Raw genomic sequence first — 13622 nt, 5'->3', positions numbered from 1 at the left:
ATATATATATATGCACACAAATTTGCTCGGCTTTTTTTTTTTTTTTTAACTGAGAATAAAGTTGAGGAGCAAATGTGTGTGTTGGCTGGACCTTGACATGATATTAGGCATCACCGATATAAGAAAGATGACTGATGATACAAGAACATAAACTAATGTTCAACTCCTGTTTGTTCACCTCTAGTTTCTCAGCCATCATGCCTCCTCCTCCTCCAGTCAGTCTCATCTGCATCAAGTCATTGATGGCGTTCTGGTCACCTGCAATCAGATAGAAAAATAAGATCCAGTTACATGGTGTGTGTGTGTGTGTGTGTTGGAGAGGAAAGTGATACATCTCTGGATTCCTAAAAAAAGTCTAGGACGGGCAGCAGCTGTGTTGAGAGGGATAAGTTTCCCCCGTACGTGTGCTTGTGCGTTACTCACCGATGTTGTAAGCACAGTAGCGGATGTTGGGCGATATCTCGTCCACACGCTGGCGATACAGAACTGCCAGCTCCTCTGTGAAAGCACTGGCCAGCTTCTCATAGATGGTCCTGACAAGACCAAAATGGGGTTGTTTAGAAATTCCCAAAAGTCATAAAGATTCAAACATGTCAAACAGACACTTATTCTGCCAAAGTATTACGGAACTGCAGCGCTGTTAAAACTCACTTGCACTTGTTGAAGGCCTCCATGGCGAGCTTCCACTCCTGCAGTTCAAACTCCACCATACCAGTCAGGTATGCAGTGTAGGCCTGAAATGAAATACACATGCCATTATTAATTTCAAATGATAAATTCTGTGTCCCTTAAAGCAGGTTGAAGGCGACTCTGTACTGTGTACCTGCGCCTCAAGTTTGGTCTTGGCGTCGACGCGCGGGCTCTCGCAGAGCTTCTCCAGTTTCTCGCTGTGCTTGGCAGCCTTGCGTAGTCGTGCCAGCAGGTGGAAGCGCTTGCGTGGCTCCGTGTTAGCCTCCTGCTTCAGCTGCATGGCGTAACTCCACGCACGCTCGGCCTCCATCAAAACCAGCAACAAATACCTGGAGAAGGGAAGGTCCGTGCATCATTTCCTTGGACGCACATTTTCACAATTTATATCCGAAGTCGACAGTCAGCAATTTATCTTGGAAACAAACATGCTTTCACTGTTAGCTAGACAACCTTTGTTAACATAACACAAAGCATTAAGCTACAAAAGGTTGAGAACCTCTTACGTAGATAAGACACATTTTGATAGGAAGGGGACAAACTGCTGTGTGATGTGCAATCATTATCCTGCATCAAACACAGGGTTTGTATGTCTAACCTATATTTACTGTATACCAGGCAGTTAACTGCACATGAAGGTCAGACATTCCATTCCTCACCTGCTGTCAGAAAGCATTTCGACAGTTATTTTCTTCCCAATGAACTTGTGTCGGTTGCCCATCCTGAAACCAAGAGTCTTGCGCAGGCGACGCAGTCTACGGGAACAGTAACCCCTGCACACAGGTACACAAAGATGTTTACATTACATTCAATTAATAACACATACGTGCACATTTCCATCTCGGTTTTTCTCAATGGACACAACAAGCACACAATCAATTTCCACAAATAGTCCACAAAGTCAAGGATTTCTTTGAAAAAATATCCTAAATCGAGGAAGATTTGGTATTTTCTTTCTTGATTTATTAATTGAGTTAAAAGTAGTGGCGGTAGAAAATGTGTATTAGACTGTTAGATTGTACAAGTGTGGTTAATTAAAATTGGTATTAAGAGACATTTGTACACCAGTCTCATGTGAGCCATATGGTAGCAGAGGTTTCCATGCAAACAGTTTATTCTATGTGCAGAAAACAAGGATTTGGTCTCCAGAATAAAAACAGTAATTAAGAGAACAAATGTCACTAATAGAAGTTAACATCTGTTTATATAAAAAGTTAACAGATATGGCCAACGAAGGGCTTGTGATCATGAAAAAACTGCGCACCACTGTGAAAAGCAACACACTACTCGACAGTTCACCACAGACATCCACACAGCTACAGTTAATGCAGTATTATGGGGGAAGTATGACTGAGCACAGCTCACCGGTATCTCTGGTAGTCTCCGTGCCGGAGACCATGCTGCTGCTGGGACTCCTTGATTATTTGCAAAACTGCGAATCAATGTTAAAGGGCCAACCTTCTCTTTATCATCACACACGGTAGTACATTTGTCATTCATATTAAAGTATGTCAGCCATGCTAGCACTGCACTTACACACCCAGAAAGTGTGACTGTGGTGCTGTGATATGTTGCAGAAACGGCAACGTAAGTTAGCTGCTACTGAAACTCAAGACAAGTGAACACGTCTATGGCAGTACACGGTTACTGACATGCTTGGCTTATTTGCCGTCCTTGGACTTGTAAATCAAAGTTTGAGATAAGCCAAATGAATATGCTCTTCAGGAGAGCCACTGACAGCCTGCTTCAGTATGACACGTAGCCTAATAACGCGAGCTAACGTTATACTATAACAGAGCTAGCTAGCGAGCTACCTGCGGCTTCTGAGCCTGACACAGATAAACTGCAGCAAAAACAAAACCACCGCTGCACGTCTGGTGCTGTGAAGGATACTTTCGAGTCCAAGTCCTCCATCCGATGACTTTCCTTTGTTTTCATCCGTGGAGGACAATTTAGCGTCGTTTTGCTTGTCTGAGGCCATCTCTAAATGCTAACAGCTAAGCGGCGCATACACATGCTCAGTAAGCGGTAGGACCAGGGACCATTGACGGAAAAGGGAGGGGCGAAGCTACCGCCAAACCTCGCGAGATTTAGCGGATGTGCCTGTGTGTCTCAGTCAGACCGTGGCGCGTGTTACTGGCTCAAAACTGTGCAGTGTTGCCTCCACAGGAAAATAATCGACATAGCTCCCAAAAATAAGTAAATAATTTTTGATTGAAGCATATACATTAACGGCTGCTACTGAAATGTAACAAAATCCCCAATATATTACATATCACAGAGCACTGATAAGCAGCATATCATCTATAATGAAGTAAAACTCGGTCATAACGGAATACAGCAAAAGAGGAAATCAAGAGAGAAAGTAATTATGAAATATTAACCCACTATTCAGCATTATACATATGATGAACTATCTGTCCGGAGTGATAATAGATGATTATTAATTCAAAGTCCCTGTTGCATAGAGTTTATAGATATATGAAATATGATGAAGATCATCTAATATGATTGAACGCTCATGAACAGCTACAAAATGGACTTTGAGGGGAGACTGTTTTTCCAGGGTCAACAACGATCTTTGAACCTCAAGAGAAGCATTGATTCACAAGTGGCACATTAATAATAAACTAATGTACGACAACTAACAGGGAGCACAAGGACAATAACAAACCGACAAACAAAGAAATCTGATATTTAAGAGACACTGTGTACTTTAATACAGAGCGAGACAGAAACCTGAGCAAACACTGATCCCAATCCTCCTCCAATCATGTAAATACCACCCTGTTGAATTCAGACAGTGAGACATGCACTGAGCCACATCTTTGCCTTGGAAGTACTGAGGGAGACCGTAGGGTGAGTGGAAGTCCTCAAGTCATACCCAATAAAAAACTGGGGGTACATGCACCTTGGGTAAGTCCACATGAAATTACACAAATCTTCTTTTTCAAATGTCACAAAAAAAGTTTCTTAGCCTTTTAAAAAACGAGGTACAGAATTACCACCAATCAGCGAAATTCACCTAAACACACTGAGGTCACACTGAGCCAAAAGTAATTCTGGAAAAGACTAATTTCCATTAAATGCTCCGCTCTGAAGAAATATTCCTCACCAGGAAAGGATGCAGCACAATATTTAGACTTTTCCTTTTAGTTGCCAAAACAAAAAGTCCACTCAGATGTTGTCGGCAGCAGAAATGTATCTGGAGAGAAAGTTCTTGATCTCAGAGATGTGCTTGGTCTCTCTGATGGTGGTGTCTCTGCTGCGGACTTGGAGGAGGCCGCTCTCCAGCGTGTTCTCACTGATCACCACAGTGAACAGCACTCCCATCTCGTCATACCTACAACGCATCGACACAGAGTCAGTCTACAGCAAGAGATGATTCGCTCCTAATGAGGAACTTTGCAACACTGAATTTGCACTTTACTTTGTGTTCAGCTGCTCCATTGACGTTGGCAGAGTGTCGAGATACCCAGGCCACGCAGGGATCTTAGCCTCCATAAACTCCTGCAGCAGCCCTTCACAAACCTACAAAACAATCAAATGCTCTTTAATCGACTGTCACTATCGCTTAAATCACAGTCACTTGAATGATCCTTTTCACAGAGCACATGACTCACTTTTTACATATGTATTCACAGATTTAATCAAGATTAAAAAAATCAATTAATCATCGATGTTTACAGATGTGTTTCTTACCCGCCTCAGCTCCATAGTGGCTCCCCTGCCGATGTCTAAAGCCACTTTGACCGGAGCCAACACTGGGTGCAGCTTCAGGACCTGAAATCAACAGCGAACCAAAAAATAGTGACAAAAGGATCACGTCACAAAAGAAAGGGGAAGTGTCAAGTGAGACAGTGGAATACAGTATATCATCGTGTTTAACACGTGGGTCATCACCTTTCTCCTCAGCAGCTTCTGCTTGCTGTCTTGTTTCTTGAGCTGCTGGAGTGAGTTGGACAGAAAGGCCTTCACACCGCGGTCCATGTTCCCGCTTACCGAGACGACATGAGGAACCGACTTACGACCATCTCGAAACTGAAATTGTGTTTAGAAACTGCGTGTGGTCACCATGAAGAATGGCAACAACAGCAGTGAATAGGTGCTTGTGTATATCGATCTTTGAAACATCAATGGCTTCATCTACTCATTCCTTTCATCCTGTGCTTTTCCTGACGTGTCAAAATGTCTTCTGTGAAAAAAGGCCTATCAGGAAAATTTCTGATTTCATTGTGAGGGCCACATAATTTGGGGTTTTGCTGACTGCTAGCTTCTACACCTTCTATGTGACTTTTTGGCAATGGCAGCCTGACGGGGTAAGAAACTGAATGCAGACATAGCGAGTCTGCAAACAACAACAAAAAAATGACAGTATGCACATGAAGACAAGCAGACTGACCTGTAGTTTGGAACGGACTCCTTTGTGTGTCTGCAGCAGCTCGGCGTGTCCTCTGCTCCACAGCGTCTCCAGGGGCTCCTGTCCCCACGGGAAGCTGTAGCTGATCCTCACACCGCGAGACGCCGCCCCCTGGAGTTCCTCCACTGGGACGTCACTACTGCTGAAGTCTGATGGAGACCGGGCGAACTGGAAAGACATGGGTTGGCCTGATTTCATGTAACGGAAGTTATGTTAATATAGTAATAATTTAAAGATACACTGCTCGACTGCGACCCAAATCTCCTCCTATCTAGTCGCCCTCTGGGGAGAAATGTTGTGTTTGGGCCCTCCAGGTATATCAGGGAGTGTATCTTCAAGTAATAGAAATAAGTATCAATGATGGGAAGTCATAAGATTAGACTGCTCATTTAATGTAAATAGCCCATGAAAACAGGAAAACAACCCTTTTTGTGCTCCAGTTAGCGCTGCACAATACATGCAAGTAATGCACTCCGAAACCACCTTGTGGTTATAAATATATTGTAATCCAAGTAAAACACAAGAATATTTTCTACATACTGTTTTCACCATGTGAAAGCTGTGTGTGTATCTGAGTGATGATGGGGATCTGTTCAGCTTACATTGAGTGCTCTGAAATACTTGTGAAATACTTCCTCTTATTTAACACTCACTTTCCTCCACCACTTCAGTCTCTGTCTCGCCCAGTGATCCAGCCAGTGGGAAGAGGTCCGAGGAGAGCAGAACCACACCAGAGACGTCTGGGTCACCTCAGCTGGGCTGGCAGAAACAGAACCATTACATTACAATTACAGTAGCACTACTCATATTCTTTTTTTAGTCGTTTACTGTATTTAAATAGCACTAATTTGTTATGAAATAGAAAGCACAAATGTCTACTGTCTCAGAAAAATGGGGCCAGCTTGCCCTCTAGTGGTTAAATAATGAACAGCATACAACAACTTAAATGCAAACAGTTATTGATATCATTCATATCCATCAAAATGGCGACAAAAAAACCCAAAAATAAGAGTCTGTAATATGAATACATATAATACATGTTCGTATTGATGGACCATAGGATTAGCAGTCAGTGAGTTGGGCATATTGCTAGCATCCCCAAGAGGAGTGGGTTGAAAAGCTTATTATTTTGCCAGTGAAGACACAGACTACTTGATTACTGTGGCCAAAATACTTGCCTTCATGTAACACACAGGTGGTATTAACATAAAATCATCAAGCAACAATAAGTACAAAGGGGGAAAATGTATTTGCACGAGTTCCATAATGAGAGAATAAACTTTTTCACAAGTGTGTGACTACACATGCGGACGGAGGGACGGTAGATGAAGCCTCACCAACCAGAGCCATCCGAGGGCTGGAAACACAGACCAGTCTCAGCCAGGCCAAAGGGTAGCTTCCTGTTCACCAGCTCCATCGAGGGGACAATTTGCTCCAACGCACCTGAGAACAAACGAGACTTAATAGCTGTTCATTTTGCATACGATTAATTCTAATTTTGTACTTCCAACATAGAAGGTAATTAGGTGACAAACATTGTTTCATTTGACTGTTTTGCTACAAGTTGAGGATAGGTGCCATCAGTCATGTTCCAAAGAGAGATGCGCTATCCTTTTGTCCCTCTGAAAAATGTGGTTCTAAGCAGTGGTTTACAGACTGACATCATCTAAGGTACAAACCCAAGTACCCAGGAAGTCCTAATCTTAACCCTTAACCTAAATATAATAGTTGATAGGTGAACTAGGATAGACTCAACCAAGGCCAAGAAAGTCCCTTAAGACTACCAATTATTCATCATTTTACTGTATCGTTTTTTCTGAACCAAGGGTGGTCTATCTATAATCATCATACAGTATAGTAGTGCAAGTACTCGTGCAAACACATCAATGTCACAACAATCAAACAGTGAGTCCCTCTGGAATATGCAGCACTCTACCTTGTAGAAAGTCTGTCCTCAGAGAGGGGGACCTCTGAATGAGCGCCTGTACCTCCTGGACGAGCTGCTCCTTGCTCAGTTCTTGCTGTTCAAGAATGTGTTTCAAATAGTCAGACTCAACAATCCTCAGCTGCCCCCGTCCATCTGCTGCTGCGTCCTTGCTGCTGCTCATGGTGTTTATCCCAAACACCTGAGCCGAGGAGCTGGTCACAGAGTGCCACCACTGCTCCAGCAGGTTTCTCCTCAGCTCCGTGCCCAGAGGCCCATAGACGCAGCTCATGCCCCGCTGGAACAGCTCGGTGTTAGTCTGACCTGGTGAGACATAGTGTCTGTCCACACAGAGCTGCAGCAAAGTGCTGACCTGATCCAAGTCCTCACATGATGACGTACTGCAGTGTCTCCTGGAGTGTTGCAGAGCCAGTGTTGCAATGCATGGTGGGGGTTTTAATGTGCATAGGACGTTTCTGACACAGCAAGATAACATGACGAAAAGCTTGAGAGAAGTAAAGCCAAAGATTGTCTATTGAAGTGATGACTCCTCATGAGTAAAGTCCAAGTGAACCCTAAATGCTAATGTCAAATAAACTGTTAGCTAGGCATTAATCGAGCAAGCAATCACACTTGAAGCAAAAATAGAGTTAACTGTTTCTGTTGAACACAAAAACACGAGCTCAGTGAGAGGTGCCTTCATCATCTGCCTGTTGAGCGTTGGTCGCATACCGTCACTAGTTCACGGTATTAAGGCTACATGGCTACATTACGTAAATGCTGGAGCATACCGGTACATTTAACACAGAATGCACTCGCCTGGCACTTTTTTTGGTCACACAGTTAATGTTCAATGATGATGGCCGGTGGACAACTGTTTGAATTCACACAGGAGTTACATGTGATGTACGACCCGGAAGTGATATCTTTACATCCGGGTTACAAATGCTTCAATCAGGTGTTATGGCAACGTGATGCATTCAGTGTCATTCTGAAATAACCAAACTTAAATACAGTCGGTGTATTGGTGTCTTGTTCACTGAAAAAAAAAGAAGTCTTTATTTATTAAAAAATAAAAAATAAATCACAATTCTTTTACTTATAGCGTTGCTTTCCATAATTTTGATAAAAAATGAACACCAAAAATATTCCAAGTGAGCTCAATAAACTAAAACTACTTCTTATACAATGGTTTTAGAAGCCTCATCTCTTGTCTACAGTAAAATGCTGGCGAGGAAATACGTTATTTATTGTTTGCTTAAAAGTAGTAGGATCAAGATCTTTTAGTACTCACTTAAAAATGAAGTTAAAGTAAAACTGCAACCAGACAACAAAACATAAACCAATGAACAGTTAAGGACATGACTTCAGCGTTCTACATGGCAACTGCAGCCCTAAACTAAAGTGGTAATTTTATTATTTCATGATGCTTAATAATGTGCTTAGCTTAAATTGCTGTGCTGCATTGTTTCTTATAAGTCTGTTCAATATTGGTGTACTAATGCAAAGTGTAATTTTCTTTCATCCTCCTCTGTGCAACCTCTAAGGTGACATTACAAATGTGTTCAGGCCTCTGGCTCATGAATGAAGCAACACCGATACTGCCATGTTCACACGTGTGGTTTACAGTTACCAGGTCAGTTCTATAATTCATTCTTAATTCCACACAACACACAGGTCCAATTTTCTTATTTTTATTGAAAAGGGTCTCACGCACCCTTTTTATACAATTCATAACATCACTTTAAAAACATACCACTAACTGAAAACACTGCATTACCTAGTAAAAATAAATTACCGAGGAATGTAACCCAAAAAAAAACAGTCAAGGAAAAAGTGCGGCAATCATAATTGCACTAGGAGACCTGTCTATGACTCCATTTAATGCTCTGGGTTTACGGAATAATTCCAACCCTGCTGTAAGCAAAACAAAGTTAAACAGTACAAAGGATAATAATAATAATAATAATAATAATAATAATAAGCATCATACTGTAAGATTTCAAGACTAAACCAAAATCATGTTGGTTCCATATATTGTGCGTATATCATATCTACTGTGGGAAGGGTGGTGGCATGGGGTAGGGCACCATTGGTGGTGGAGGTGGTGGCTGTTGGGCCTGTGGTGGTGGTGGCTGAGAGTTGAATGGGAATGGTGGGTGGTTCATACCATTCTGACCGGCCCTCTGCATGGCCCCAAATTGAGGGGGCCCCTGGAAGCTTTGGCTACCAAAGGCACCCACCTGATTTGCCGGAGCACCAAAATTACCCTGTCCATTGCTGTTGCTGTAATTGTTGCTACCATAGCTACCACTAGAATCGCCACTGTTACCACCATAGCTGCCACCATTTTGAGCCTTATTGCCACCAAAGGCACTCTTCGGCCCATTGCCAAACCCTCTATCGCTGTCCCTGTCCCTGTAGCTACTACCACCAAAGTTGCTCCTCCCGCCCCCAGAATACCTATCCCGACGGTCATCCTTGTAGCCACCTCTTCCCCCCCTACCACGACCTGCATGAGAGGAAGACAATACAGGGACAAAAGGGGAAGACATTACGTGAAGAGGTCTAAAAAAGGGTCTTTTGAGACAAGTCGAAGATTATATCATTTAATTTAAAGGAGGGTATAAGCTCCAAATAAAGCAGCATACAATAACAATCAGTAATATAAATAGACAAATGAATCAGCAGGGGTATTGACTACTAAAAGCTATACTAGTCCTTCCTTAAAAAAACATTATTAATGTAAACAAGTGTCGGATTTTACCTCCTCTGTCCTCTGACATCTGGATGAGCTTGGGGTTAATGGCCTGATTGGCCTCGCGGAGCACAGAGATCAGGTCACTGGCCTGTTTCATGTTGTTGGGGGTGAAGAAGGTGTAGGCTGTGCCCGTTTTTTGACTTCGGGCTGTGCGTCCAATGCGATGGATATAATCCTCGGAGGAGTTAGGGTAGTCATAATTGATGACAAATTTCACATCCTCCACATCTGTGAAAGTGTTGCAGTGTGGCAAAACAAAACATGGAGGCCACACAGGATTTTGCACACCACAACAGCCAGATCAAAGGGAAAAGTTAGCAACTGTGGAGGCTGGGGAAAGAAAATGGTCATGAGGCTGTGGAGGGAAAACATGTTAAAAACAACATAAGATTGTGCATACATCTACTCCATGGGAATACTACTGTGGGAAGAGAGAAACGATGCACACTCCAATTGCTTACCATAATCAAAAAGATCCAAACGACATTCACTCTCCCTTTTGTTAACCAAGGGAGAAAAAAACAAATGATTTAAGTCTTACCATAAAGGAGTATGCATTCACTAGTCCTTTCCCAATGCAGCGAAATCCCCCACAAATTGTCAAGTGACATCCAGGAGCTTCTACGCAGTCGGGCCACGATATGCACTGGGGCCTCCTCATGTGCCAATATAGGACCATTCAGGGGTACATTTTTGCAGGTCCGTTTTTCCCAGTACACTCTCAAAAGAAGCTTGATATTAAAGGCCGCACTGCACGTCTTGCCAAGACAAAATAGACCAAGTGCTAATTTGAACAGGGGCCCCTTCCAAAAAAGAAAAGAAAAAAAAAAAAAAAAAAAAAAAAAAAAAAAAAAAAAAAAAAAAAAAATGTAAAAGGCCCAAGACATGAACCTCGTGGGACCCCTCACCGAGCACGGCACAATTCCCCCCACCCACTTCATCCGTCTCATCAAGGCAAGATCTTCCAAGAAGCCAGTGTTCACTTGAGAAAATGTCTCTCGTTGGCAGGTCTCGACATGACTTTAAAACGCAGGCGAGGGAGGAACTTTGGTTTGAGTTGTCTCACTCTCTTTCTCCTCTCACTAGATGTTCCCACTACCCCCTAAAACACATGTGCCAGGTCTCGTCAATTTTCAGAGACAAATAAAAGATTTCAAACTGCTCTCTCCATTTCAAGAAATCCAGCACTTTGACGGGAAAAGAAAACAACTGAAAGCTTAAGACAGGCTCTCAAGCACCCATGCTATGTGATACAAGCTCCGAAAGGTAACAATTGTTCCAAATCTCAAACAAGTGACTTGCAATACAGCGCTCTCTAACACAACAGTATGCAAGGCAAAAGTCACAACATCAAGCATATCTTTCTTTTTTTTCTGTTTTTAAACGTTTGAGTTGGAAACAGCTGGATGCTGTTTGTCAGGTGAAATCCATGGACAGAGAACAGATGTGTGTGTATTTCACCAACATAGAGCCAAAGGCTTAGCCACGCAGCCTTTTGAAGTTCACTGGCACACAAGAGCTTTCGCCTCTCTAGGCCCACTGGGTGGCAAGCCAGTTGAGCACTTCCACTATGTCATCCTTCTCCCTCTCGAGGCCTGGGACTGTCATGCCTAGCGCCTGCCACAAAGACTCCACCTTAAGGTGAGAAAAACTCAGAAAATGCATAGAAAAGTTAAAGAAAGCAAAACCACTTTCTTTAAAGTAAGTGTAACACTGATAAGAAAGTGGTGATACTCAATGGCATACTGACCCAAGCCACGGGAGGCCACATCTGTAGCGATGAGGATTGGAGCTTTGCCATATCTGAACTCTGAAGGGAGATGGACGGGATTTAATTCAGTTGCAGAGCAGCCTGTGATGGTTAAATATTTTAAAATTGTAACTTGGGATGTGATTTATCAAATCTAACCGTTAAGGACCCAGTCCCTCTCCTGCTGGCTCTTGTCTCCATGAATCCCCATTGCTGGCCACCTGTGACAGACGGATTGAACAATAAACACGAATGCAACAACAAGTAGGAGCAATAAGGGGAAAAACAAGGCATCATTTAACATAGCGTCAATTTTAACTTTCAAGATGAACATAAGAGTTAAAATAAGGAAAAGAGACACTCTTTGAGAGGAGGAACAAGGAGATCCTTACCCATCTCTTCTCATCCTCCTGGTGATCTCATCACAACGCCTTTTGGTCTCAACAAAAATAATGGTCTTGTTCTCCTTTTCACTCATTATCTCCTCCAGCAGACGGATCAGTCTAACAGAGACGAGGCAAAGAGGACGTTGAGACAAAACTTAGTTGACAAAATGCTAAATTGTCTTGACAAAAATCGTCCGTCACAGCAACAGACCTTCAGGGTTCAACATTAATGTTATTTTTTTTTTTTTTAGATATCCACTTGCACCAAGTCAATTTAACCTGCCCCGATAGAGATTGCTGTATTTATTTGCAGGTATAAAATAACAACAAAGACTAAAGTTAATTGTCTAATGTTATTTAAGGAAATGAATCAGAACACTGCTTAGCTACCTCCATCATTTGCAAAACTATGCATTTAATCATATTTTAGTTGCTGCATTTACAAGCCACATGTGGCATTTAAATTGTCCTAGGTAATCCTCCAGGCCTTTTTGTTGATCCTTACATTTCTACTGATGCAAGTACATTCAGCAATTGTTTTGAGAATAAATACAGACTCTGTTCTACTTGAGTAGGTTTGACTGATACAAAGTCTCTTCCCCCCCCCCCCCTTATCACATCAGTTGACTGACCGATGCTAAGAAAGAAGTTGGAATCATCTACTCACTTGTCCTCCTTCTCCATGTCATTGCAAACATCAACTATCTGCAGGATGTTGTGGTTGGCACTGAGCTGCAGCGCGCCAATGTTGATCTGGACGTAGTCCTTCAGGAAGTCCTCAGCCAGCTGGCGAACTTCCTTAGGCCAGGTGGCGCTCCACATCAGGGTCTGACGGTCTGGCTGGTGAGGACAAAAAGGAGGACCTCAGCCCTATTTTGAAGCTTCAAATTAAATGTAACCCTCATATATAAATGTTAACACATTTAAAGATGTACTAGTCTAATATTTAGTATCAGTTAATCTGATCGAGTTCTGAAGAATGAGTATTGATCACAGGCTGTTGGGTCAACTTGTGTGGGTATGAATTGAATTCCTCTCTCTGGAGAACTTTGTTTTTAAGTCTTTATTTTATTTGGGTACTGGGCAAAATATTTCTCATAAACATAACAGCTGGTTAGTAGTCATGTTTGTGATGTGACAATTTACTTGACTCCGAGATTGTCTCAATAATAATAATAATAATAATAATAATAATAATAATAATAATGTCAATTGTGTGAAAATAACACAACATACCCGAATTTGTTCCACTATCTTGCGGATCTGAGGTTCAAATCCCATGTCCAGCATGCGGTCTGCTTCATCCAGCACCAGATAAGTGCAACGACGCAAATTAGTCTTTCCACACTCAAGGAAGTCAATGAGACGACCCGGAGTAGCAATGCAGATCTCAACCCCTAAAAGACAGGGAAAACATAGTATTATACAGTTGTGTGAAAAAGTGTTTGCCCCCTTCCTGATTTCTTATTTTTTTTGCATGTTTGTCACACTTAAATGTTTCAGATCATCAAACAAATTTAAATATTAGACAAAGATAACACAAGTAAACACAAAATGCAGTTTTTAAATGAAGGTTTTTATTATTAAGGGGAAAAAAAAAATCCAAACCTACATGGCCCTGTGTGAAAAAGTGATTTGGCCCCCCCCGTTAAAACATGAATTAACTGTGGTTTATCACATCTTTGGAAAGCTGA

General features: G+C 42.2%; 3 protein-coding genes across 3 annotated transcripts in view; all 3 read right to left on the bottom strand.

Moving 5' to 3' along the window:
* Positions 1-2756, bottom strand: part of srp68 (signal recognition particle 68) — a 10640-nt gene extending 7884 nt beyond the window's left edge. Inside the window, exons 1-7 of the mRNA XM_031874670.1 lie at positions 2581-2756; positions 2053-2119; positions 1347-1460; positions 824-1019; positions 652-734; positions 424-533; positions 179-258 (exon numbers count right to left, since the gene is read on the bottom strand). Of these exons, the coding sequence (XP_031730530.1) occupies positions 179-258; positions 424-533; positions 652-734; positions 824-1019; positions 1347-1460; positions 2053-2119; positions 2581-2668 (738 nt within the window). The 5' untranslated portion in view covers positions 2669-2756. The remainder of the gene's footprint in view (positions 1-178; positions 259-423; positions 534-651; positions 735-823; positions 1020-1346; positions 1461-2052; positions 2120-2580) is intronic.
* Positions 2757-3309: 553 nt separating this feature from the next.
* On the bottom strand, positions 3310-8606 carry polg2 (polymerase (DNA directed), gamma 2, accessory subunit). The gene is made up of 8 exons (XM_031874652.1): positions 7044-8606; positions 6445-6550; positions 5761-5866; positions 5090-5275; positions 4591-4728; positions 4390-4470; positions 4118-4218; positions 3310-4030 (listed from the first exon to the last, which is right to left on the bottom strand). Exons 1-8 carry the CDS (start codon positions 7525-7527, stop codon positions 3865-3867), a joined length of 1368 nt encoding a protein of 455 aa, XP_031730512.1. The 5' UTR covers positions 7528-8606; the 3' UTR covers positions 3310-3864.
* A 105-nt stretch (positions 8607-8711) lies between these two features.
* Positions 8712-13356, bottom strand: LOC116398400 (probable ATP-dependent RNA helicase DDX5; the record flags this gene model as incomplete). The annotated part of the gene is made up of 7 exons (XM_031874653.1): positions 8712-9543; positions 9799-10020; positions 11543-11602; positions 11702-11763; positions 11935-12045; positions 12596-12768; positions 13165-13356. Coding segments are annotated over 7 exons (1278 nt in total), but the record flags the coding sequence as incomplete, so codon positions are not given.
* Positions 13357-13622: the final 266 nt, after the last annotated feature.

Source organism: Anarrhichthys ocellatus, unplaced genomic scaffold, assembly GCF_004355925.1.
Source record: "Anarrhichthys ocellatus isolate YVR2014 unplaced genomic scaffold, GSC_Weel_1.0 scaffold83, whole genome shotgun sequence".
NCBI classification, from domain to species: Eukaryota; Metazoa; Chordata; class Actinopteri; order Perciformes; family Anarhichadidae; genus Anarrhichthys; species Anarrhichthys ocellatus.
This window is presented reverse-complemented; position numbering and strand designations above follow the sequence as displayed.